This window comes from Lycorma delicatula, chromosome 2 (assembly GCF_047948215.1).
Source record: "Lycorma delicatula isolate Av1 chromosome 2, ASM4794821v1, whole genome shotgun sequence".
Taxonomy (NCBI): Eukaryota; Metazoa; Arthropoda; class Insecta; order Hemiptera; family Fulgoridae; genus Lycorma; species Lycorma delicatula.
In genome coordinates, this window is record NC_134456.1 from 143673526 (window position 1) to 143698192 (window position 24667).

At 30.5% G+C, this 24667-nt stretch overlaps 1 protein-coding gene across 1 annotated transcript; it reads right to left on the reverse strand.

Annotated features, from left to right (window-relative positions):
- Positions 1–7034: 7034 nt before the first annotated feature.
- On the reverse strand, positions 7035–7400 carry LOC142319970 (uncharacterized). Its single transcript, XM_075357649.1, has one exon. The coding sequence runs from the start codon at positions 7398–7400 to the stop codon at positions 7035–7037; it is 366 nt and encodes a 121-aa protein (XP_075213764.1).
- Positions 7401–24667: the final 17267 nt, after the last annotated feature.

Genomic DNA, 24667 nt, shown 5'->3' on the forward strand with positions numbered 1-24667 from the left:
CTGGCTCTCAAAAATGAACCTTATATATTTTTTACATTTCCTAACGTTTTGAAGTCAGTGCGTTCAAAATAAGAAAAATCTTGATTACGTTCAATTTTTATAAAACTGTGTACATGTATACATATATGTCTGTGTTTGTTTTATTTGTCCTCAGGAATATGTAGCCTACAAATATGAAATTTGGTATGAGAGTTTTTGTATTTAGGGCTTGACTTATCGAAGGAAGAGGAGGAATTGATTACACTTTTTTTTGAAAAGTTGTTTTTGTTCAAATAGTTCAAATATTTTTTTTATAACTTCATTTTATAATACCTTAGGTCAGTGTATTTTTCTTTAAAAGCATCATCACACTTACGCCTGGGGGCAGGTCTTTAACGCCACGCTATTACTATCCACTTCTATCCTAAACCATCTCTTTCGTCTTCTTTTAGTTTCCAACCTTCACCTCATCTATTAACTTCATCCTTATTCTTTCTCGCTTCCTTTCTCCTTTCTTCCGTTGTAAAAGTCCCATTTCCCTAACTAACCCCTTTTCCTAACCGGTTTCTTTTTCTTTTGTTTAGTAAATAAATTGCAAGTTTCAAAGGATTTCTAAGTTTTATCACTGAGAAATAGGTTGAATATTAAACTCTAAATATATTCAAAAAAGCTCGGCAACATTGTTGCGAGTTTTTATTTAATTCTGATATAAAAATGAGTTTATAATTAAAAATTAAAATTGCACGTCTAAATGTGGATTAGTAGTATGACTGACACTAAATTAAATCAGTTCAATTAATTCTTATAAATATGTAGCTGTATTATCATGTCTTTACACAAATATTGCAAGTTTTGACTGTTAAATTTTAATCATTAATACGATTGAATTATTTAAGTAAGTTATGAATTTTTAAGTTTTAATATCATGCAGTTTCGTTCATATCATAGATTACTTAAATAAAAATATGCATTACTGAATTACAGTTGTTAATGATCGATATTGCAGTAATAGAAATACACAGTATTCAAAAAGTGACGCAACCTTATAGGACAATGTTTCCTTCTTTTGTAGCAGGTTTAATTGAGGAAAAATGTGTTGCACAATACAGAAGAAAATATTGTCTCCCAATGCATACATGTTCCAGTTATGCCCAGAGCCAGAATGCCTTCACAGAAAAGACGTGAATGCACCAAACAAGTCTTCCATCAAGCTACTGTACGACTAGTTTCGAGGAAAGAATTTGGCAGATGCAGCCAAAAGTGGTCGACCAAAAGTCTTAAAACCAGAAAAGTTGATAGACGTGCAAGCTCTGTTAGTCCCAAGAAGTCTGTGCTACGCCTATCTAGTGTGTGTGGTAGATAGTATAGTCTGGCAGATATGGTATCTCTTCGTTGGTAGTGCCCACACGGCATTGCGCAAGCATTTAAAGATGTACAGAATTCGTGTTATTCACGAGTTATCTGCAGACAGTGGAAAACATGTAGCTTTCTGTCAGTGGTTCATGTCATCGATGATGCCAGATTGGGAAGAAGAACTCGACGATTGGTTTGGTCTGACGAGGCATGATTCCATCGTGATGGATAGGGTGAATGCACAAAATTCACGCATTTGATGCACGGAAAATCCACATCAACTGCACGAGTCTCCTCTACACGGACAAAAAGTGGGTGTTTGGTGCGCAATTTCACGTTGATGAATCTTGAGACATTCTTTCATGGCACAGCGAACAGTGAGCGCTACATACAGATAGTGCAACAATTTGTAAACACTATACCTAGGCGCGGTGTTCGCGCTTCCACGTTTCGGTTAGTTAGTTTGAGGGAATCATGTTAGATTGGATGTGAAGATGTCCATTTGAAGCCTACGTGAAGGCGAAATTCGATATGTATTTTCTTGATGCAAATGTCTGCCGAGGCATTTACGGTGGCATCCCGACAGAGGCCTGGTTGATGACTGTGATATGTAATCAGTTCGAGCATCTAAATACGACCTCCGGTAAAGCCCCTTAGGGCTTGGAACGGAGGAGGTGGTGTGGCGACCGGTAACGTCACAAGGTGAGCGTCTTCCCCCTACGGGTTTGGGAGTCCGGCTAGAGTACACGTGGTTTCAGAAAAATAATGTTATGCCTGATACAGCCAACACTACGACTTTCTTAGATCAGTGTTTTCATGGACAAGTGAATTTGAAGGGTTGTTGCTCCCTCGGTCTCCTGACTTATCCCCTCCCGACATTTTTTTTTGTGGAGCTACCTTAAAGATACTGCTTAAGAAACTCATCCTCGCTATTCCCAAATCGCAGAGCGAAATTGAACGATGTGTCGCTGCAATTGCTCAACAAAGTTACGGCATGTGTTTTAAGAACATGCAACGTCGTATTCAATTATGTGAATCGCATAATGAAGGCCACTCAACTACTATTGTAACTCACTCATTTTCCAAAAGGTTGCGTCACTTTTTGAACACCTGTAGTATAATAGTGAAGTGTTTTAGTGCTACAAATATTTAAAGGTAGCCTCCTCCGGATTACAAAGCTAACCTTCTTCGTTTGTATGTTACTGTAATGAACAATTCTAAGAATTTTTATTCTTTTTTAACTTAAGTAGAAAGACTGTTAAAAATTGTTTTCAGGAAAAAATAATTACGGAACTCAAAATCAGACATGAATTATATGGTCTAAAACTGCTTAACCTTTATTAATCAATTCACAAAAATACATATTTTTATGAAATTCTAAGAATAAAATATGTAATTATTAACGTTGCACCGATTGTAATGTAGGATTAAAGTCTTAATTTTACAATAATCATTTCTGACATGGCTTTAGCTTAATAGAAATTTTAACGAATAAACTATCTTTAATACATAATAATGTTTTTATTATTATTAAGAGATTGAAATAATAAATATTATCGATTTAAGCTGAATGTCCTTGAAAATTGTGTCACTGTATAAATAACAGACGTAGACACACTTTTAGTTATTACATAATTTTTTATGGAATATCAACGAGCTTACTACTCTTAAGAGTACTTATTAATGCACTGGCAGTGCGTTACGTGAGTAATCATATTCCAAAAATTAGTCAAATTTTGATGAACCACATCGTAGCAATACATTTCAGTCGTTAATTGGTTTAGTAGCAGTTACCACCAAACAGATTCTCTAGCTGAACGTTACTATTATCAAACGCTCTGTCACTACGGTAATTAATTACTGGATTCAGTACAAATTTTTCAGAGACTGAAATCAACCAATACTTTATAAAAAAAAAAAAAAAAAAAAAAAAAAAAAAAACGCCAACATACATAGATCGGTTTAAATAAATTCTTATTCGTAAAAAAACTTAAAAGTTTATTCTTTCTTTTTAAGAAACCGTTAAGGTATTAGCTGAACGTTTGCTATATTCCATAAACCGGCTTACGACAGACGCTTAGTTATCTGAGCAGTTGTTATTCATATTTATGAATGAGACTTAGGATAAATAATCTGTTGCAAATAACTTAATTACGGTTATAGCAAGCAAACAAGAAATATATTTTTTTAAGCTTTAACTTTTAATTTGTTCTCCAGGTGTTGCTGTTATACGATAAAAATTGGGTCACGATATCACCTTTTAAGGTTCGGCTTTTTTTACATCTTCTCAAAAAATTATTTTTTCTCTATTAGTTTTGGAATTTCTCAAAAATCATAGATTTAGTTAATCGGTTTTACGAGAAAAGTACCTGAAAGACAATAAAATTTCCTTTAGTTAGGAAAAAATCCAAGGTTTACGGTTAACTTGTCCTTTCAAATGTATGAAAAATTGTTTTTATTGAAACTAGAAAATTATTTAATTTGCTTGCAACCTTGCTAGAACTAATATTAATAAATGTTATATTCTATCTTTGTTCTTATTAGATTTCGTTTAAAGCAACATTACTAATCTATGCATCAACAATCCAATGTTTAAAACAGAATTTTAAAATTCTTTCCAGAAATAGGGAAAATTTTACTAGTTGGTGAAAATATTCCAAAAATGTAGTTTTTTTCTTTACTAACAAATTACTTATAAAATGTGTCAAAACAGCTAATTTACACGAGTTAATTACTTAATTTTTATTTTTTTTTAGATCGAGATACGCATATTTAATAAATTATGCTTCAAGAAAGGCGCTGAAATATTTTACTTCAGAACTGTAAGTTTTTTTACAAAATATCAAACGAAAATAAATGTTATAAATTCTAAATTAAATTTTTTTCTTCTTTTTACAAAGTCAGAAAAAATTTAGAATTTAAATAGTTTTAAGGTGATTTTAATGAATATATTAAAACATTAAAAATCAATAAACGTTAATAAAAAATTAACGTTATAATTAAAACCAGAAAACCAATTCTAATAAAAAAATTAAGTTTCGTAAAATACTGAGAAATTTATTTAAAAATAATACATTAAATTTTTTTTAATAATAGTTTTACAGAGAGGTAAGTTGTAACAAAACACTTCTGTGACTGGTATACGTTCACACCGATCTATAAAAACAGACAGGTATATTCGGAGAGGAACGAGCACCTGATGAAGCTCTCATTAACAAAGATCTATAATAAGATTTTCAAATAATCTATTTTCCCGTTTTCCCGCTTAAACAAGAATGTCAGTCAGCTAATGGAGTATGGAATTATCGTTTTCTTTAAAAATACCAGTTAGCTCCTACCATTTTTACCAATATGATTCTTTTTTAACTTTAAATTTGAATCTTATATTATTGTTTAATCTTTATAAATTGGCTGCATTGTTTTTATAGTGCAACGCTTGAAGACAGACAAAGGTGGACAGGTGGGAAAAAATATCGAAGCCTTTGAAATATGGTACTGTAATAGAATCAATATTTTTCTTGCAGTTTAGTTAATAGAAATTACTAAAACCTCATGGCTTTCATTATAACACAAACACAGTGGTTTTTTTCAATATTCTGCTGAGAGAAAGGCCTGCCATTTGGTGTAATCATGTGAAAAATGTACTAAAATCTCACCACATCTTCCTCGTTAAAATACATACTTGTAAAAACACGACGTAAGTCGTAATAATAATGAAAAGGTTAAAAAACAAATTTATAAAATAGTTTTAGTATAAATCTTCTACCTCTATAATCGCTGGTCGGAGGATTTTATCAATCTTTCTTACAGTTCAACAATTAATACAGTTTTTGTAATACTTAAAGGACCAACTTTAAATTTAGTTAAAATATAATTATTAAACTTTTTTTAAATAGGTTTGACATAGTTAAGTCTAGTTTTTTGGACGTTAACGTGTTCAAATAAATTTGAAACTGAAGAAGACCGATCGCTATAAGAATAACTGTAAAGGTTACACATAGGGCTTCAAATATATCATATGGTTAATCACAATCAAATTTATAACCTTCAGTTATAGGGAAGGGATACAACTTTAATAAAAATAAAGAAACTTGATACTTAATCTTTTTTTTTACATTTATATATGTATCATATCTTCTTATTAGAAAACAAAATTTAAAAAAAATTAACGCTATTTCACAAATGACTTTCAGATAATTTGCACACAATTCGATGAAAAAGGGCACTGTATAACGTATTCAAAGAACTTTATAAAAGTACGGAATACATTTTCAAGTACAAGTTTCTGAACTGAGGCCTCTAATGATCTTTTTTCTAAATCCAGTTACATAGCTTTACCTTTTAGCCTGGCTAGTAAGGATCTACTTATCAAATTACTCAAATTTATATACTTTCATACCACCTTATTGGCTTTTAAAATGAAAAGAGAGAGAAATTAAATTTATATCGATGCACTTAACGTTATTTAAGTCATAAATTTGAGCTACATACAATGACTGCGGTGTAAAATTATAATTTTTGTTAATATCATAAAATAGTTTAAATTTTTAATATAATATTGCAAAATTATTCCAAGTTGAGATAAGAAAAGTGAATTGTAAGATATCTGAATCGCTAAATAAATTTTATCTACTTATTATATAACAAATACAGGAAATTGTACGTTTAATTATGCGTTATCCTTATTAGACTAATACCGAAAAAAAATTCTGGTTGAAAAAACTTGTTTAATATTAGGCCAAGAGCAAATAAAAGTTTTAAGAATATTGTTATAGTATAAAAATAATTAAAAAAAAAATAATTAAAAAAATACTAATACAAAAAAGTAATGTTAAATTAATTTTGTTTTGCTAGAAATACGAATATCGTGAAAAATATGTACCAATAATAAATAATATATTAATTAATTTCATTTTAATTAAGGAACGGATCAAGTGTTTGCTTGTTTTGGTTTTATGAAGGACATATTATTCGTTTCTTGGGTGCCTTACATAAGCTACATCTTTTATGATCATTTAAATGATAACGAATAAAGTATTGGGTATTAATCGATTTAATTACGAATTGTATTCAAATTTAAGTAATGAAAAAAAAAATAATAATATCAGCAGAACGTATAAGTTTATACACACCGAAAAAACGTTGTAAATATCGTTGATCATTGACAATAGCGGTGGTCGACATTTGTCACCTCAATCGCAATACTTAAATCTCTGACATCTGATAGTGAAGACTAAATATATATACGGGAGACTAAATTCAACTTTAAATTAATTGATAAAAACTTGATGTAAAAATTATTATTTTTTTATGAATTTACTAGCAGGTTACCCGTCGTTGACTCGCCCACGCGATACTTGAATTTTAAACGTATTTATTGAATGTTTTGGAATGATGCTTTTGCTATGTTTAAAAGATGATGTCAGAAATAGATAATAGAACTCCTGTTCTTATCACACGTAATCATCATCCGTCGTCATAGTTACTTGTGGACTCCCAGTCTACCCTTTTTTCCATCCGAGCCCTCACAGGCCCAGTGCTTTTAAAAATCTACTAATAAATACCAAAAACTTCTTAATCGCATGTTATTTACAGAATTTATTTTAATGAATATTTAAATAATAAAAAAATAATAAACATTAAATTACTAATAACAAATAAAAAATGAATATAAATATTTTAAGTATAACATAAAAATAAAATTATTCTTTGTAAACTACATTAGATGTTTTTCCTTCTGGCTCCAAAATAAATAAACCTGAAGGGTTGCTGATTCTGGAGCATGCCACATAAAATTGCCCGTGTGAAAAACAGTCTTCTCTAACATCAATCCCAGCAACTTGTAACGTTTGGCCTTGCGATTTATTTATTGTCATTGCAAAACATACTTTAACAGGAAACTGCATTCTCTTAAATTCAAACGGATAGTCCGATGGTATCATTGGTATGCGAGGAATGAGCACCGGTTCTCCTTTGGCACACCCGATAATTTTAGCTTCAATAAAATATTTTTGAACGGCGATTATACACAATCTTGTACCACTTGCCCGCCATAACCAATGTAGCATTATACAGAGTCCATCTGGTAGCCAGATGGACCAGATCCTTGATTCCTGATATAGTTAGATGGACAGGCAGACGCCACGCAGAAATAGATTACCACGTCACACAGTTTTTAACTGGCCATGGGTGCTTTAATGAATACCTCCACAAAGTTGGCAAAAGAGATCAACCTACGTGCATGTATTGTAACGAACGTGACGATGTAGAGCATACTTTCCTGAATTGCCAAAAATGGCAAATGCTAAGATACAATGCTGGTATTGACGGAAAGACTCCGAGAGAGATAATAGATCATATGCTCAGTAGGATAGAGAATTGGAGAAAGGTTGTAGAGTTCATAAGGTCAGTCCTTAAACACAAAATTATAGATGAAAGGAATATGGGTTTTTAAATTGTAGTTTGGGTGGACAGCCTCAGCGGTAAGAGGTGTGCTGGTTTCGATGAGCCGCTGAGGACTCCTTGGGTTGACTGTTAGGTTTTCTTAACTAAGTTAAAAAAGGGAAAAAAAATCTCAAAAGAGCCAACCGGTAAGCCTGACCTGCCATGCCGGTATATAGCCGGTAGGTGGGAAGGGCCTATTAGAGTAACTGACACTCCCCTGGGTGGCGTAGTACCATCAAGTCGGTCCGGCCCAGGGGAGTAGAGAAAAAAAAAAAAAAACATAATTGGAGCACCAACCTTCAAAGTTAGCACGTGTGGTGGAAACCCAGGTGGATTGAGAGAATTGGGAAATTTAACTGGGTAATTAACTGCTTCATCGACTTCCAATCCTGAATTAACGGATCTATATTCCATCTTTTCTGCTTGAAATGGTTCTAATAATATTTGATTTATTTTAACTGCTGTTTCATTTTTTGAAGTCAAAATGGCTCTCTCGCATAGCCAGTCCATAGATTTGTTTCTGAGGTTTGGAATATCCGGATATATTCTATCTATGAGCTCTTTTAAAATAGCAGGTAAAGTAATTTTTCCTTCAGATTCAGGGAATTTGCCATCTCCTATTATTGTAAATTTAATCTACCCAGAAACATCCATGGTATCTTGTACAATTATAATGAAATTTTGGACCGGATGTTTCTGTTTTTGCGTAGTACTAGGTTACTGCAAAAAATGTAATATTGTCATACATATATTTTTTACGCTAGAAGAGTTTTTGATAATTTTTTCCCTTGCTTTCAATTTTTATTTTTTTTGTTCTATGTCCTTAATTTTATTATCCGAGTAGGGAGGGAGTCTTTTGCACTCCCTATCGGAATTAGTTAAATTTTATATAGTTTCCTTTTCTATTATTTTATCTTTTTTATTTTAAAGACTAAATCTGTGATATTAGTTTTGAGTTTTATTTCACTTTTTTAACTTTTGTTTTAACTTAGTTTTAAATTTTTTATTATATAATTTGTATTAGTTTTAAGCCTTATTTAGTTTTATTATTTTAGTGTTATTTTACTTTTTTATTAAAAAAATTTCGGGCGTTGATAACGCACAGGCGTTTTTCGACCCCCCTCCTAAAAAAAAATCTCCTTATTTAAGAGAAGCTCAGAAAACTGTCCAGCAGTATTGTCTTCTTTTAGGTACACTCTAATATTTTTAGTAAAAGAGAGTTTTACTATATGGAGCCATAGATATGAAGTCTTGATACATGACTCTACATCGTTGGCTCGAGTTCCTCTAGACACTGCTGGTAGAGTTTGACGAAAATCTCCAGTTAAAAGGACAGTAACTTCTCCCATGAGTGTATTTAATTTCTGAGATCTTTGAGACAAATATTTAGACCTTCAATCCCTTTCTTGTGTGTCATTGACTTCTTTTTTCTTAAATGTTTATAAACGATCGGTAGGAAGAAGCAACACCAACAAATAAGAGCCAGAAGAAATAATAAATAACAAAATTAATAATAAACTTAAATTAAATAATTATTAATAAATTTTACTACCGTAATCCATTCATTCAATATCGATTGATCTTGAAACACAAATATTTTCAACACAAATAAATCTATACTGAAAATAATATCGATTATTCATTTGAACCCCCTAAAATCAAAATTTCGCAAAATCCTTTCTTATTGCACGCATACTTAAAGATACAAAGGTACACTGAAAATTTCAAGCCTCTACCTATAATAGTTTTGGTTATACGTTGATTATGAATCAATCAGTCAGGACATTCTCTTTTATATATAGAGAAGATTAGGTATTGTAAATTCATACTCTTAGTATAGCTCTCGCTAGCATAATATTTGTGATTAGCATGAAATATATAAAATAAATAGTTATTTCTTAATCAGAGACTATATAAAATGATGATGAAGATAATCTTTATCCTTGATTTTTTATTGTTATGAGAATTTTTCCATTACAAAATGAAATGATCACTGTAAAATTATTTTATCACTAAGAAAATATTTTTTATTTTAATGCCTAAGATTAATTTTATTAGTTTTTATCAATTTACACTTGATAATGACTTTATGAAAGAATAAAAATCGGCCAGAACTTTTAAAAATATAAACGTTATGTAGTAGTAGATGGTTCAAATTTCTAATTTTAAAGCAGAGGAAAAATAAAAACTAAATTCCTTACTATAGAAACATCTAAATTAATAGACCAAAAATAAGAAAAAAATATATATTCTGAACCTATAATAAAGGTTATATTATATAACAACCATAATGCAATTTTATGAAGTTGAAGCTTTTGTTTAAATGTTTGCTTTTTGCTGCAAGAGGATTACCATGGAATTTTTAAACTTTTATGAATCAACATTCTACGTAAAAGTAAAGAAACAATTGATCGTCACATAATCTGTTACCTTACTGTGGTATTTTGGTTAAGTTAGCATGTCAAATTCCATTTGGTCGCTCGGAGCACAAATATGACGTACTCGCTCAGTGCACAGCTCAGGAGTGAACATCTACACAAACATCAAAAATTATGATGTTTGTGCAAATTATCAATTTCAATCTTTCTACTAGTAATATTTTAACAATATTTCTATGTTGTAGGCCTATGTCATACAATTTGACAGTTTATGAAAATAGTGTATTAAAAAATTATTCTTTTTTTAGTTAATTCTTGTTTAGATTGAATTATAAAATTGATTTTTACTTTATTTTATAAATTTAGTTTAATTTATTATAGATATATTTCTTCCTCTTGGTTTAGTTCTAAAAATGGATTTGCACTGTAGAGAGAAAATGCATCTTGTAAACTATTCATCCGATTTGATCCAATCCTATACTGTTTACTTGTCGGAAAGGTATTTACAACGGTTGTTAGAAACAAGTGTAGCGCGGTGGTTTATACAACATGAAAACTGTAACGATTAGTTATTCAGATAAGGCGAAACTAGATAAAACAGCTTGGAAATCATATCATAATAAAAATTTTATTTAATTATTTGCCCCGTAAAGGCGAGTATGAGAAACAATAGCAAAAATTACGAGCTACATATTGTGCCATTACTGGTTATACTCGTATAGTATTAAAGCTTAAAACTAGGGTTTATTTAATTTTATTTTCTTGAAAACATGATAACCTGTGTCCGTGCAGTGTATCAGTTTAGATCTTCTGGGGTCATGCTTATTAACTGTAGAAAGTGTACTCGCATTTTCTCACGTCATGTGTACTATAATTCAAACACAGTAACTTAAATTCTGCTTGATTAAATTTATTTTAAGTAATTGTTTTTATCACTTTTCTGGCATCATAGCCGTTGATCTATGCTACAAGAAGGAAAAAAGTATGGTAATCAGTCAAAAACTGGGGTATGGCTTTTTTCATCTGTTGACGTCTCATGACCTAGGGATCCCAAAAAAAGTGGGGGATAATGTTCGTACGTACATGTGTACATGTATTTGGTTATTTAAAGCTTAATAACTTTGGACTGGATAAACCGATTTTAATGAAATTTGGCACAGAAACGAGTATTTATAGGGAAATTTGTTGATAAAAGTTTAGGGTCAATATCTCATGAGGATGGGGTAAATAGTTTCTTTGGGGGTCAGTCTCTCAAAATTTTGCAAACGTAACACCCACTTTATATTAAATTCGGTACATGGGTACATGCTTATCCTACCATTTTTAAAAATAATTGCCCCCAACTTTATTCCCTTGTCCAAAAATCGAAAAAACTATCGTTTTAGTTATTGAATAATTTTTAACTGTTTTTTTTTTGTCTTCTAAAGTAACATAGTAGTGCAAGTGGCCCAAAAAAAAATACTTTCGGAACAATATTGGGGTTAGGAGGAGCCAATTAAAGTTTAAAAATATTGATTTTATGAATTTTTTGAAACTTTTTTTATTTTATTTAATCTTTTAATAATAATATTACAATAGAGTTTCGTAATATTCATCCCATCCCAAAAAAAAATAAATGCTAGGTAATTTTTTATTAGTTTTATATTTTTCAGTGGAATTTTTTTAAAATTTCTTCTAATACCAAAGAAATGTAACTTTGTTATCAGCATTTTTTATAGGGAAATGTTTTTCTATTTAACATATTGAATTAGTAAAATTTTAAATAAAATCACTTTTCTAAAAAGTATAATATTTACCACGTTGTTACATTCTTTTATTCAAATTTATTAGTCTGTTAACCTCTTTAGATAGTGGAAAGCCCTCTCTTCGTTAGTCTTGCATGAGACAACTTTGCCCCCTCAGTATTTTTCTTCGATTCATTAGCTGTTGTTCAATTCTGAAGAGGTAGGTGGATTTCAAAAAAAAATTATGGTGTATTTTTTTTTAACTAGAAAGGATTTAGATGACTATTTGTCACAAATATTTTTCCTTAAGTACAGTAAAATCTGGCATGTATACATGCACACATGCACGTTCAATCATTTTTTTTTAATAATAAAATAAAGTTTATTGGCGTGAATATAAAATATTGTAGGTAAAAATATATTACTGTTTAACAACGATAACGATATTAAGGTAAGATTAATTACTTCATTTGATGGAAATGAGAGTTTATTTGAACCAAGCGCTACAAAAAGAAATTACCGTCGGCTGCCTTGAGCAGTTAGAATCCACACTAACACAGTGCAAGTATGTGACCCTGCTGCGCTTCGAAGCCGAGGAGCTGTCGTCGTTCCGTAGCGAGCGAGATACGGTTACGGAGTAGTGGGAGGAAGTATATAGTATAGCACAACACTCCCTCCCCTCCCTGTCAATTTATAGAATGAACGGTACGGCGACAGGCGGTGTCGTAAACACGGTACATCGTCGGAGTTGAATACTCTTGGATAGGAAATTGTTGAGGCCAGTTGAAGTAAAATATAAAAACGAATACCGATAAATTATTTCTAAAGAATATCTCATGTTTCAATACAAACGAAGTGTTAGAAAAATAAAAATAAAATTTTTGATTATTAAGATAAATCTAATGCTGCCTTTTCTAATTAAATAAACACGATTTCAGTATTAAAATCACTACATCTGATTTGAACACATTTAAAGTACGTTTCTATAAGACAGCGTTATGTTTTATTTTTCTGTAAATCAAAACAAGGTATACAAATACATACAAGGCAAAACAACATATACTATTCTAGTAAATTTTAATTACGAGAACGTTTAAACAAACTACCTTTCTTAAAGTAGACAATTCTGGGTATCCATACATTTATTACGTCCTTTACTATCCATTATATTTTCAGCAGCGATTTATTTTGTATTCTATTTATTCTGTTTAATTTTTCTTATAAATTATTAAATATAACTCTTAATAAGAGTTAATTTAACTCTTAATAAGACGGCTAACTTCATTAAAAACTAATTTAAGATTTTAATTTGCGGTAAGATAAAACTGAGTTATAAGTTATCTTAAAAGTACATTTAAGTTTTTTGGTGTTCGGTTAACATTGATGTGTTGAATGTTCGCTGAAAAAGGAAAACTGTTTTTGAGCTACTTGTGTCAAACCGACCATTTTAGAACGAGTGGTAGATTTTTCGCATTCACCAAGGAAAAATGAATTTTTCATAAATAGTGATTCTCATACCCAAAGAGTATGATTCATTTCTCTTTCCAATTTTCGGTTACCGTTTTTACAGTTACTTTCAAGATTTTATACGGATCTGAATACTAGATCGTGGATACCGGTGTTCTTTGTTGGTAGATTTCAATTAACCACACATTTCAAGAATAGTCTTCTGAGAGTGTACAAGATTACACTTCATTTACATTCATACATATCAATCTCAATCATCCTCTGAACGGTGGTTCCGCAGGCTAAACAGAAAAAAAGTTACTTTCAAGAAAACGCTTATTATCGTTAAGTCGGTTTTTAAAAAGGAAGACTTTACAAGCTATTCGCTAAATATTTAACTCTCAGCAACATCTCATGTTTTTACTACACTACTAGATTATATTTGACAGTTCGTCCATCCATCCGTCATGTATATGCGCTGGTGACCTGGGAACATTTATCATAGTCTGTCTACCTCTGAGATGTGTTTTTTGGGGTTGGCTCCATATATAACCTGGTTCCTTACCGTTTTATGGGCCATATGGTGGCTACATTTTATAATTTAATAAATAAAATAAAATTACCCTTTTCGATAATAATATTAGGTACTTCTGATTAAACGTAGGCTATTCTAACACAGCGCGCTACGACTGTTAGGTTGAGGATATAAATAAAGACCTATACTGTGTGTATATGCTTACTTTTATATAATAAATAAGTATAATTATAAATATAATCGAACAAAACTTAACTTACGCTCGCTTCGTTGACTAACCTTGACTAGCGAGCGAAGCGATCGTAGGTTAAATTGGATTTGATTAATATAATCCAACATTTTGAGTATTTTTTTTTTTTAAATAATATTCTTCCTTCTGAAAACAGTGTCCTCCGTTTAATCAGAAAGTACCTAATACTCTAAAGCTTCGAGTTTTGTCTTTCACATAAAATAAGTAGAAGTTACAGTCATCATGATGTAGTCCACAGCACTGTATACAAAAATAATGATTAGTTTCATTTTTATGGACGAAAGGGAAAGTAAATTAAAAAAAAAATATTGAAATATAATTAAAATAGATGATCTCGCTTTTTCCTTGGTTGGATTCCGTTAACTCATATACTAGTAAAAAGTAAAATACTATGTTGGTTAAATGCAGTTACGTGTCTGTAACGGTAGAAATCCGTCGTACAGAATGTAAAACTGCGATCTCCACCATCAAGAAATAAGTAGTTTCAAAATAACTGAAATCACTCGCGGAAATTATTTGTTTATCCACCTCCCTTCTATTTAATAATAATGTTATTTTAAAATTGATAAACGAATTCATTAAGGTTGTTTAGGATGAAAGATCGTAAGTTTAGATTTCCCATTCTTTCTAATAGTTTTTGACGAGATAGGTGCCGGCTGCAAAGATGCTTCTCGAGGTACCAAGCTCTTTACCGTGTCCTGGTACCTCTTTTGGGTTGTTGGATTGATCATACTTGCATTTTCCACCATTTTTTTAACATGATATATTTTGATTTTTATATATCAGAGTCGTACACAATTTTAGTGCTACCTGTCAACGGCTATACACTAAGCCTAACTCAATGTAGTAGTTTTAAGGTAGTGGTAATCCTATCTCCAATAAATAACTTGAAAAATTCTTATTTTCTTTATGACATATTAATTTGCCTATTTAAAAGAAGTATATACCACACGTAATCTACTTATTATTAAAAATTACCGCTTATACTCAAGTAAATAGACTACATCGTAGATATTCTCAGGAGGTGGGCTATTAAATAACGAGATTAATGCTGTAAAATATTTTATTTTAAATTTATACATATTTCGTTATTATCTCCTTCAATATACACCCTTCCTCTATCCCTACAACGCTCCATACAAATTTTCTATTGTTCGTTACGGTGCTTGGAAGTTTTCTGTGAGCTCTTTCATGACGCGTGCCGCTTTCTCGTTCACAGCTTTAACGGTCTGAAATCTTGTTCCTTTTAATGCAGATTTGACTTTGGAGAACAGATAAAAGTCGCATGGTGCCAGGTCAGGCGAATAAGGCGTATGGTGTATAACAACTGGAATGTTATACTCGGCAAGAAACGTCTTGAACGACAATACAGTGTGAGCCGGTGCGTTGTCCCGATGAAGAACCCATAACGTTTTCTTCCACAATTCGGGTCGTTTTTTCTTATTTTTCACAGAGTTGAGCAAGGACTTTGAATAAAAAAGAAATAGTTAACCGACGGTCAGATCGGATCATATTACCAATTTTTTCAATATTTTTATCCGTTTTTGGCCTGGAAGGTCGACCCGGGCGAACATAATCTTCAACGTCTTCTCGGCCATCTTGGAAATGCTTAAACTACTCAAAAACCCGCGCACGTGATAAACATTGATTGCCATATACTTTTTTTAATAAGAGATAAGTTTCAGTAGCGGTTTTTTCAAGTTTCATATGAAATTTCACGACAATTGTTTGCTCTAATAAAAGATATTTTGTCGACAAAAGTAAAAAAAAAAACAGATGTTATCCAAACGAAGGCCACGGCAAGACTAATGTGTCTACAGAAACTGGAGTAGCAACAGTCGAAAAAGAAGCTTCACGCTACACAGCTGTCGGTCGTACGAATTTGACGCATGCGCAGTTCTTCTGTAGCAGCATTAGGCTCGTTATTTAATAGCCACTTAACAGCATTTAATAAAATGTTTTACTCACAAAGTATGTTTTAAACCTAATACGGAGGATTGCCTACCATTTATTCAGAAAAATTATATCATTAAAAATAAGCAGATGTCTGTGGCGGAGTGGTAGGTCTCGGCCATTCATTCGGAGGTCCCAGGTTCGAATCCACGGTCAAATATGGCATTTTTTATACGTTAAAAATTTCCATATACATATTACCACGTCAACTTGCCCTCCTTGTAAGCTTCTTTGATGAAATAATTCATCAGTAAAATGTATATATATATATGTATCAATGTATAAAATTTGATTATTTAAGTGTACTTGTTTCCGAAGCTATAGACATATTTAAAATTTATATTTTGCGAACGGTACCGTTTACTGTTTCTGTGATAGTGGTTATAAACCTTAATTTTTTTAACACAATTAAACAGAAAAGAGAAAACATGCATACATATGTTTTATTTATTAATTTCTGAATTTTATTCACCATTATATTGGTTACTAGCTAATGTTTGACAAATTTTATCTTGTTACCTTTTTTATTTTATTTTTACTCTTGAACAATATCTTTCATACATAAATGTAATATTTTATTGATCATCTGTTACAAAACATAAATATCATTAAAATTTCAGAAAACTATTCTAAAATAATTTTGCTATTAAACTTTATCTTCTTCAATTATTCTTATCAGATAAAGCTGTTACATGAAAATATTGCCTACTTTGATTCTATACCTGACAGTTTTATATTAAATCTTAAAGTTCATTTTTAACATATATTTATCAAACTCCTTCTTAAATACTGAGTATATGTTTATTGATATAAGTATAGATTAATTTGTTAATTGTGACTGTCAGTTAAATCCATAAACAGACTGTTGTAGATGATCTAAAATGTATTGCCATTTTGAAGAAAATATACAAATTCCATCTATATAAAAGAAATAAAGATAATATCAGCATTAAAAACTTTATCCTGTTTAGCAGAGTGACTTGACTGTAAAATAAACATGGTTACTCTTATAAAAAACAACGCTGATTAGAATCATTTGTAACTCAGGTGCTTTACGCCGGTATCCAGCTGTAATAAACATTGAAACATATACTTTAAAACCTGATACATAGTAAAAAAATCTTCTACTTAGTAAACCTTCTACTTAGTAAAAAAATAAACTTTTAGGTCAACATTCATTGTAAAGTGGTTCATTTTATTTTTAATATAAATTATTATCCATTTAATAATTTTCATCAATTTTTTAGTGGATTTATATTCTAGGAGAGATGTATTTTATGAAAAAGTTAGTCTGTAATGTTTTCTAATATTTTTTATATTCTTAATGAGTACAATATATATTAAACTTTTACTATAAAAATTTCCATTAGAATTTAATCAATAATGGAAAAGTTATACTAATCAGTATAACAAAGATAAAAAAGATGTTAGAGAATTCATCACATATTCGTTCATTAATAACTCCTGATTTTTAAACCCGTTTATAAAGTAAAAAGTAAAGTAAATGGTGCAATTGTAATAGTTAAACAAAATTTTTTTGTTAGAAGAAAATAAACTAATAGATGACTTTGTGTAAACATTTTTGGCTCTGTATAGAATCATTATGAATTATAGCAGCACTAAACATAAAAAAACCCAGTAAAACCTTTAAAAATTTCATTAATGATATTTTGGTTTTATTTTATATCAGGATCTAACCCTCACTGATATTTTTCAATATTTGGGAAATTATTTGGTTTTTTGTTAATTTACTTTTTTCTACTCAAAAGAATCTATAGATTATCGGTATCCATAGTTGTTTTTTTGGTTTCCTTTAAATAGATATACTTTATTTTTATGTGTATATAACTACTTTTTTGTAAGTATATTTTTATTCTTTGAAGAATATTTTACTATATAATATTTTAACATATTAACACTTCTTATTAGTACACGTAATCAATACATGGCTGTAGATGGTGCTGCTGTTGGTTTTAGGATGTTTAATTAAATCTGATGTAAGAATGTTAGGCAGAAAATTTTGAAATCTAATACAAGAATAATTTGATGATACATGCATCTAAGATGAAAAGGTTTTTCCGCTTCTGTACAACTCTTTTATCCAAAGCATTTTAAACATAGTCTACAGTTACACAACAAAGTAGCTAGGATTTAACCAATGGGCGAGTACGTAAACACAGACAGTGTTAGCCAAATGCAGTTTGGCTAAAACTATTAGTTAGCACTACAAACTATGAGTTTGGTTTTCATGTTAATCCAATGGTTCTCTGAAAATCTGTTTGTAGCTTTATAATGATTTTCCTTCCTCAGAATAAGAGCTGCAAGTTTGATGCATTGAACTTTGGTATCTGATTCTCACATTAGAATAATGTGAATAATATATATATATATAAATAACAAATATTTAAGTCAACAGCAAATATTAAAATATTTCATCAAGGCAAGACAAAACATATTTGAACCAAACTGAACACACACACACACACACACACACACACACACACACACACACACACACACACACACACACACACACACACACACACACACACACACACACACACACACACACACACACACACACACACACACACACACACACACACACACACACACAACACGTGAACCGTACTAAATTCATTAAAGTTTCTTTTCAATTTTTTAATAAATTTTTCTACATTTAAGTAGTAATATAAAATAGAAAAGCAGTATAATTTTGGTATAATAATTTGACTAAGTTTTTCAAATTTATTTTCTTTAAATAAAATAATAAATTGGCAATAATTTTCTTTGTAGTCTATCAGCTGCTGATAACTTGGTTTTTTTTAATCACAATTTCAGGGGAGAATACTGTATATTATGGAACTCATTAAAATACATTTTTTGTCTTTTCTCTTGTGCACCCAGATTAAACTCTTCCTCCATTTAAAATAACACTAGAATGGGTGTAGTAGTTTTTTATGATTCATCTGAATTCACACTATTGAAACAATGTAACATTTATAGATTTAAGGTTTTGATGCCAGTTTTTTAAATCTCTGGTTATAGTGATAATTTATTTTTAAAAGTTTACATCAGCATTATAAATAATTATGAAAATGTAATCTTAAAACAATTGAAAATCATTTAATAAAATCAATATACAACAAAAATATTGCAAGAGTGGGTAATTTAATGAATCACTGGAAATTCTTTAAAAAAATGACATAAATGGTACTAAATAAAATTGAAGGATAAAAATCTACAAGTTATAGATTTAATAAACCAGATAGAAATAATTATTTTACCATATTATAAATGAATAATTTTTTTAGCCAAATCCTTCATTTAGAAAAAATTGTTATTAATATGGCTAAAAAAAAATTGAATAAATTAAAAATCATTTAATGATTTTTTTTAATTGAAAATGGGAGCAGGATATTCTCACCCTGGACATATTAGATTTAAGGGTGGTTTTGTTTATACTCCCAAAACCAGAATTATTCTAATTATGCTTGGCTGTCAAGTGAATTCCATACCTTCCCAACAAGGCATGCACATGTCCTGAAATCTCAGCTTGAAAGCTGTGGCGTACATAATGATTATTTACTACAAGTTCAAATAATAAAATCCAACTCCTACCTGTTCACTGGCCTTGGAACCATTTGGATTAAAAATAATATTGATCTGGATACCCAAGGCAATTTTTCCATTACTTCTTATTCCCAGTGTGACGTGAATGGATAAAACCATGAAGTACATGATATCTTATCACATTTCATATCTAGTATATTGTCATTCAGCACAGAGTTAACATTGATAAAATTCCCAGCATTATTGATGGCTTTCCTTTTTATTTCAGTACTGATAACTCTTAATATCATTTATCTGGTCTTAATAATATTAAAAAACCAGGGAGAGTAAGCCTAGAGCAACATCTTTATGAGCTAGTGGCTTCACCACAACTTATGTAGTTCCTACAAGTTCCTGCAGAAAAAAAAACCATTTACATAAGGTAGATTCTACAATCCTCTTCACTGCCCATCTCATCATCCAGCTGCAAGTCCATTTTGAGAATTTTGTTAAAAAAGATCTGGCTTGGCTTCCTGCGTTCAAAATTTATAGATTTATTAGTCATTAAGAAATAGATAACCTTTGAATTCTTTTGAACCCAGTAATATGTGAAGAGCATTAGTGTTTCAGTAATTCCTTTTGTTGCCGAAGGGGAAGTCACTGCAATTAACTTCCATTAGAGTGTCTGTGTGATTACATCTCCTTGATGTGTAAGCATCTCTGCTTAAACAGCGAGGTTCTGGTATGAATCACAGTGCAGAGCATTTTTTCACATGATACAAAAAATGTATAATCATCCATTGGCAGCTGTTACAGGGTGCCAACCAAAATAAACTGAATACAGAAGAGTTAAATTGCTTTAAGGCTTCTCTTCAAGTCTTTATAAACATTCACCACATCTTATAAACATCACATCAATGTTCAAAGGGAGTGTATTAATTTAATAGGGAGGGAGTAGTATTTAATTCCTACAAGTTTAAAGGCTGGTAATAGAACCAAACAATGATTCTTTTTTCTTCTTCTTACTCTACTCTGGTTATGTTGCAGAAGTTTACATCTATCCGGTCCTAATGTAAGTGGTTGAAGTGTTATGAATAAGCTTACCTGAAGAAGATCAGATGATCATTATAATTGTGCCCTACTGTGATTGAGATTAACTAAAATTGTATTTTGAAGTCCCAAGCATGCTCTGAAAACTATGGCTTTTATTGCCATGAAGAGTCAATCAATCCCTTAATAGTCAAAGATGAACTTTAGTTGAAGTTGACATCTCTTTTCCTCTATCTTTAAATTAGCACTATTCCATGTATAGATTTTGAAATAACCTCCTCCAAAAATGTCTAATTTCAATCTTCACACATGTCTGGAAAAACCCCCTTTGTCATATGAATGCTGGTGAAGTTAAATATTGTTGAATATTAATGAAAGATCCACTGTTGATTAATGAAGAACAATGTAAAAGCCTCCTATAGAGCTTCCAATTGATATTCAAGATTTTCTCTTATTACTTTGCAGGGATCAGTGCCACAATACCTTATTCAATAGTCATTACCTTGCTGAAACTTTATTTTAACCGAGTGACTAGTCACACAGTACCTGTTACAGTTGTGTTGGATAGTGTTTTTTCATTTCTTCTATTTGTAGGAAGTTCCCGTTTTTCCTTTTGAATTTTGAGTCTGGCTTTCAAATCGTTATTCCTCTGAACACATTAAGCGCGTTTAGCTTAACAATTTCAAGCTTTTTTGTTGAAGATAAGTAGTAAATTATAGTGGACTCTTTTACATCATGTTAACAGAATACTAATTTTAACTTAAGGAGAGAAGGAGTCTCTTGACCACGAGGAAGAAAAGTTGAAATGCAACTTACTATTGAAATTCAGACAAGACGAAAAACATTGTGCGATTTTTTAAAAGTTAGTTCAGTTAATTTTTAGTGTAGTTGAGAAAACAGATTAATATCTAAGGTGGATCGAATCACAACTGCGTTATAAGCAGCGGACGTAAATAGCAAATTTCGAAGATTGTCAGTTGAACTTAGAGACACGTACTAAATATAGATTTTTATGACAGTATAGAAATTATATGAGATAATATACTGTGTTGTACAGATGTATAAATTATATATATTTTTTTAATCTATTGTAATAAACACGTACTTTTAAACTTCAGTTTTGTTACACTTTATTACGAAACACGTTGCTCTAATTGTAAATCAAAGTAAGTAAGAGGTCATAATTTTACTCAGTTTGTAAAATTACGTTATGTAGGAGCTTATAACATATATTATCATTATTAATAATATTAAGGGAGGTCTTAATACAAAATGTCATGGTCATTTTTGTATTAAGCCAGATAGATTCATACAGCACACAAAAATAAAAAGAAAGGCAAGGACGAATGCGTGCAGCTAATTTATTAACCATCTTAGGGTATATATTATTATAAGTTAGTTAAAAAAAAAATAATAAATAAGAATTAAAATAGCGTAAAATTTGTTACTAAAAATATATATATTTAAACTCAGATTATCGTGTTATATATACGTAAAATAGTCTACATCATCAGTAAATTTACAACCTGACAGCTAATGAACATACATAACAATAAATCGTCATAATGATGAAGACTATGATCAGTAAAAATCATAATCAAATGATTAGTTTGACTTTATTAATTAGTAATGAAAATTTTCGCTCGCTTCTAGAACTAAATATGGAGAAAATAATTTAAAAGAAAGCTTATTGCTTGTTATATAATCGGATCGATCAGCAGTATTATATTGAAGGAGAGTAACTCACCCAAAGAACAGAATACCTCAACCCAGATTTAATGCTTATTTTACGATCTTGTTTGCTAAATAATTAATAATAAGCAATCAAAAAAACGTATAAGTACGTCATTGTAATTAACTGCCTATTACGGACTGAAAAGATATTTAATAAATTTTCCAGTTAACTTTGTAGTTATTCTGTTAACTAATAAAAAAATTAAACTTTTGTTTATGTATTGTATTTATATTCTTAATTTGATATTATACTGTTTCAAATTGTTAACGAAATTTTAATATGAAATAAAACCTATTATAATTCAATTTTATTTATTGGTATAACAACGTTTGAGGTCTCTATTTCATAGTCATTTACAGGCCTATAAGATATTTTATTCCTAGGTGTGTGGTTACATATATGAATAAAATTTCTTAAGTTTAGAACCGATAAATCTCTCCTCGGGCTGAACAAAATTAACATACTACCACGGGAAGAGATGTCAAATCTATTTATAGAATAATCGGTTTGTGGGGGAACTATAACTCCACAATTACCAGTGCGCACGTAGCCTTACCGTTAAATTTGAACACAATTAGTAATAATATAATTAACCCCGTTACTTATAAGTGTATTAAAACTTTATTGTGCAATTAATTACATTTTAATTTAAATAATGAATTAATACTTCTTATTTAATTACTAAATACCTGCAATTTCATTAATTTTTCCAAGGAATTTCAGTCCTCAAGATTTGATAATGTATTTTAACTCAAAAAAATTTGTTTTCTTTAGTCTAACGTCTGATGAAAGTTTTTTCAGACTTATTTCCTAGGCCAAAAACAGTTAGAATTTTACCGTAAATTGTAACAAGAGGTAAATATTAAAAATTCAAAAACACGACTGCCGATAAAAAACATTGCTGGTAAACATTGCTCTTTTTATTCTGTTTTGGTTCCATTATGATTTTGTATTATACTAGCAAATACCCATCTTGAATTTTGAAAATTGAAACATTGGTTGCGAAGATATATAATTTCCGAATAACCGCTATATGTTAGATCGAGACTGTACCATATGAATGCAAAAGTTAACCTTCAACGTACTAATAAATATCCCGTTTAAATTTTGAAAATCGGGCGATTGTTTGCAAAGATATTGTAAGGAACACACCATTGCACCTCCCAAAACAGCTCCCCAGGGGCACCCCGTTTGTTACCATTTGATGCTCTGATTGATCTAACCTGGCATGAGTTGTTTGCAGGACCTCACCATTCTATCATCATACGCAGTTCCCATGAAAAGCCCGTTATTATTAAACGAGATCTTTATTAAACAGAATTTTTTTAATTGGATTTGTTTATTATTAGTTATTTAATATTTATTATTTATTTTATTTAACGTAAATTTAATTTTATATTTTTGTAATATTATTCATTCAATTGATTCGAATCATTCACATCAAACTTAGCTCACACACTGATAGAGACTCACAGTTCACATTTCATTAGTTCAATTCATTAAAGTTTGTGCTTCAACTGGCAAATCTCCACTATTACATATATATATATATATACACCGTATGACACTCCCGGTAACGTAAGGATTCCAACGCGGGGCAGTCTCCTTTTTGGGCAGTTGTGTAATTAAGCATACAAATAAAGAACATGCTTACATGATCGAACTTACTGCCCATCAAAAGATCTTTTTTTTTTTTTTTATTAAATGTTTATAAACAATAAATAACCTTAATAATAATAATAATTATAAAATAAATTTTACTACCGTAATTCATTAATTCAATATCGTAGCAGATCTTAAAACACAACTGTTTTCGATACAAATAAATCTATACTGATAATGCTATTGATTATCCACTTAGAATCGTATGTATCAACCTTTCTCTACAGTCGCAGCAGAACGTATAAGTGACTAAGCAGTTGGTGAGAAAATATAATACCTCCCAAAACTACGTATTGTTGCATATTTCATGCTACATGTTCGAATTCGTACTGTGTAAAGCTAGGTAAGTAGTGCTTAATTTAAACAATTTGGTTTTATTTTATCTATTATGGTTATCGTAAATCAATTTATATGACTTTTAGTTTGTAATAGTTTTTAAATTTACTCAAAACTTCTAGTCCAACTCGTTAATCGCTACCTTGAAGTAGTATTTAATCGGTACAGATTACTTAATTATTTTAGACATTTTTAAGATACACCAGTAGTACGTAAATGACTTTTCTTCGCCACAGACCAATAGGATTGCAGGATTTTGGTCACGTAGAA

What these genes read in the sequence shown, in the direction of transcription:
- LOC142319970 (XM_075357649.1), bottom strand. Translation starts at nt 7,400, where the DNA reads ATGCTACATTGGTTATGGCGGGCAAGTGGTACAAGATTGTGTATAATC.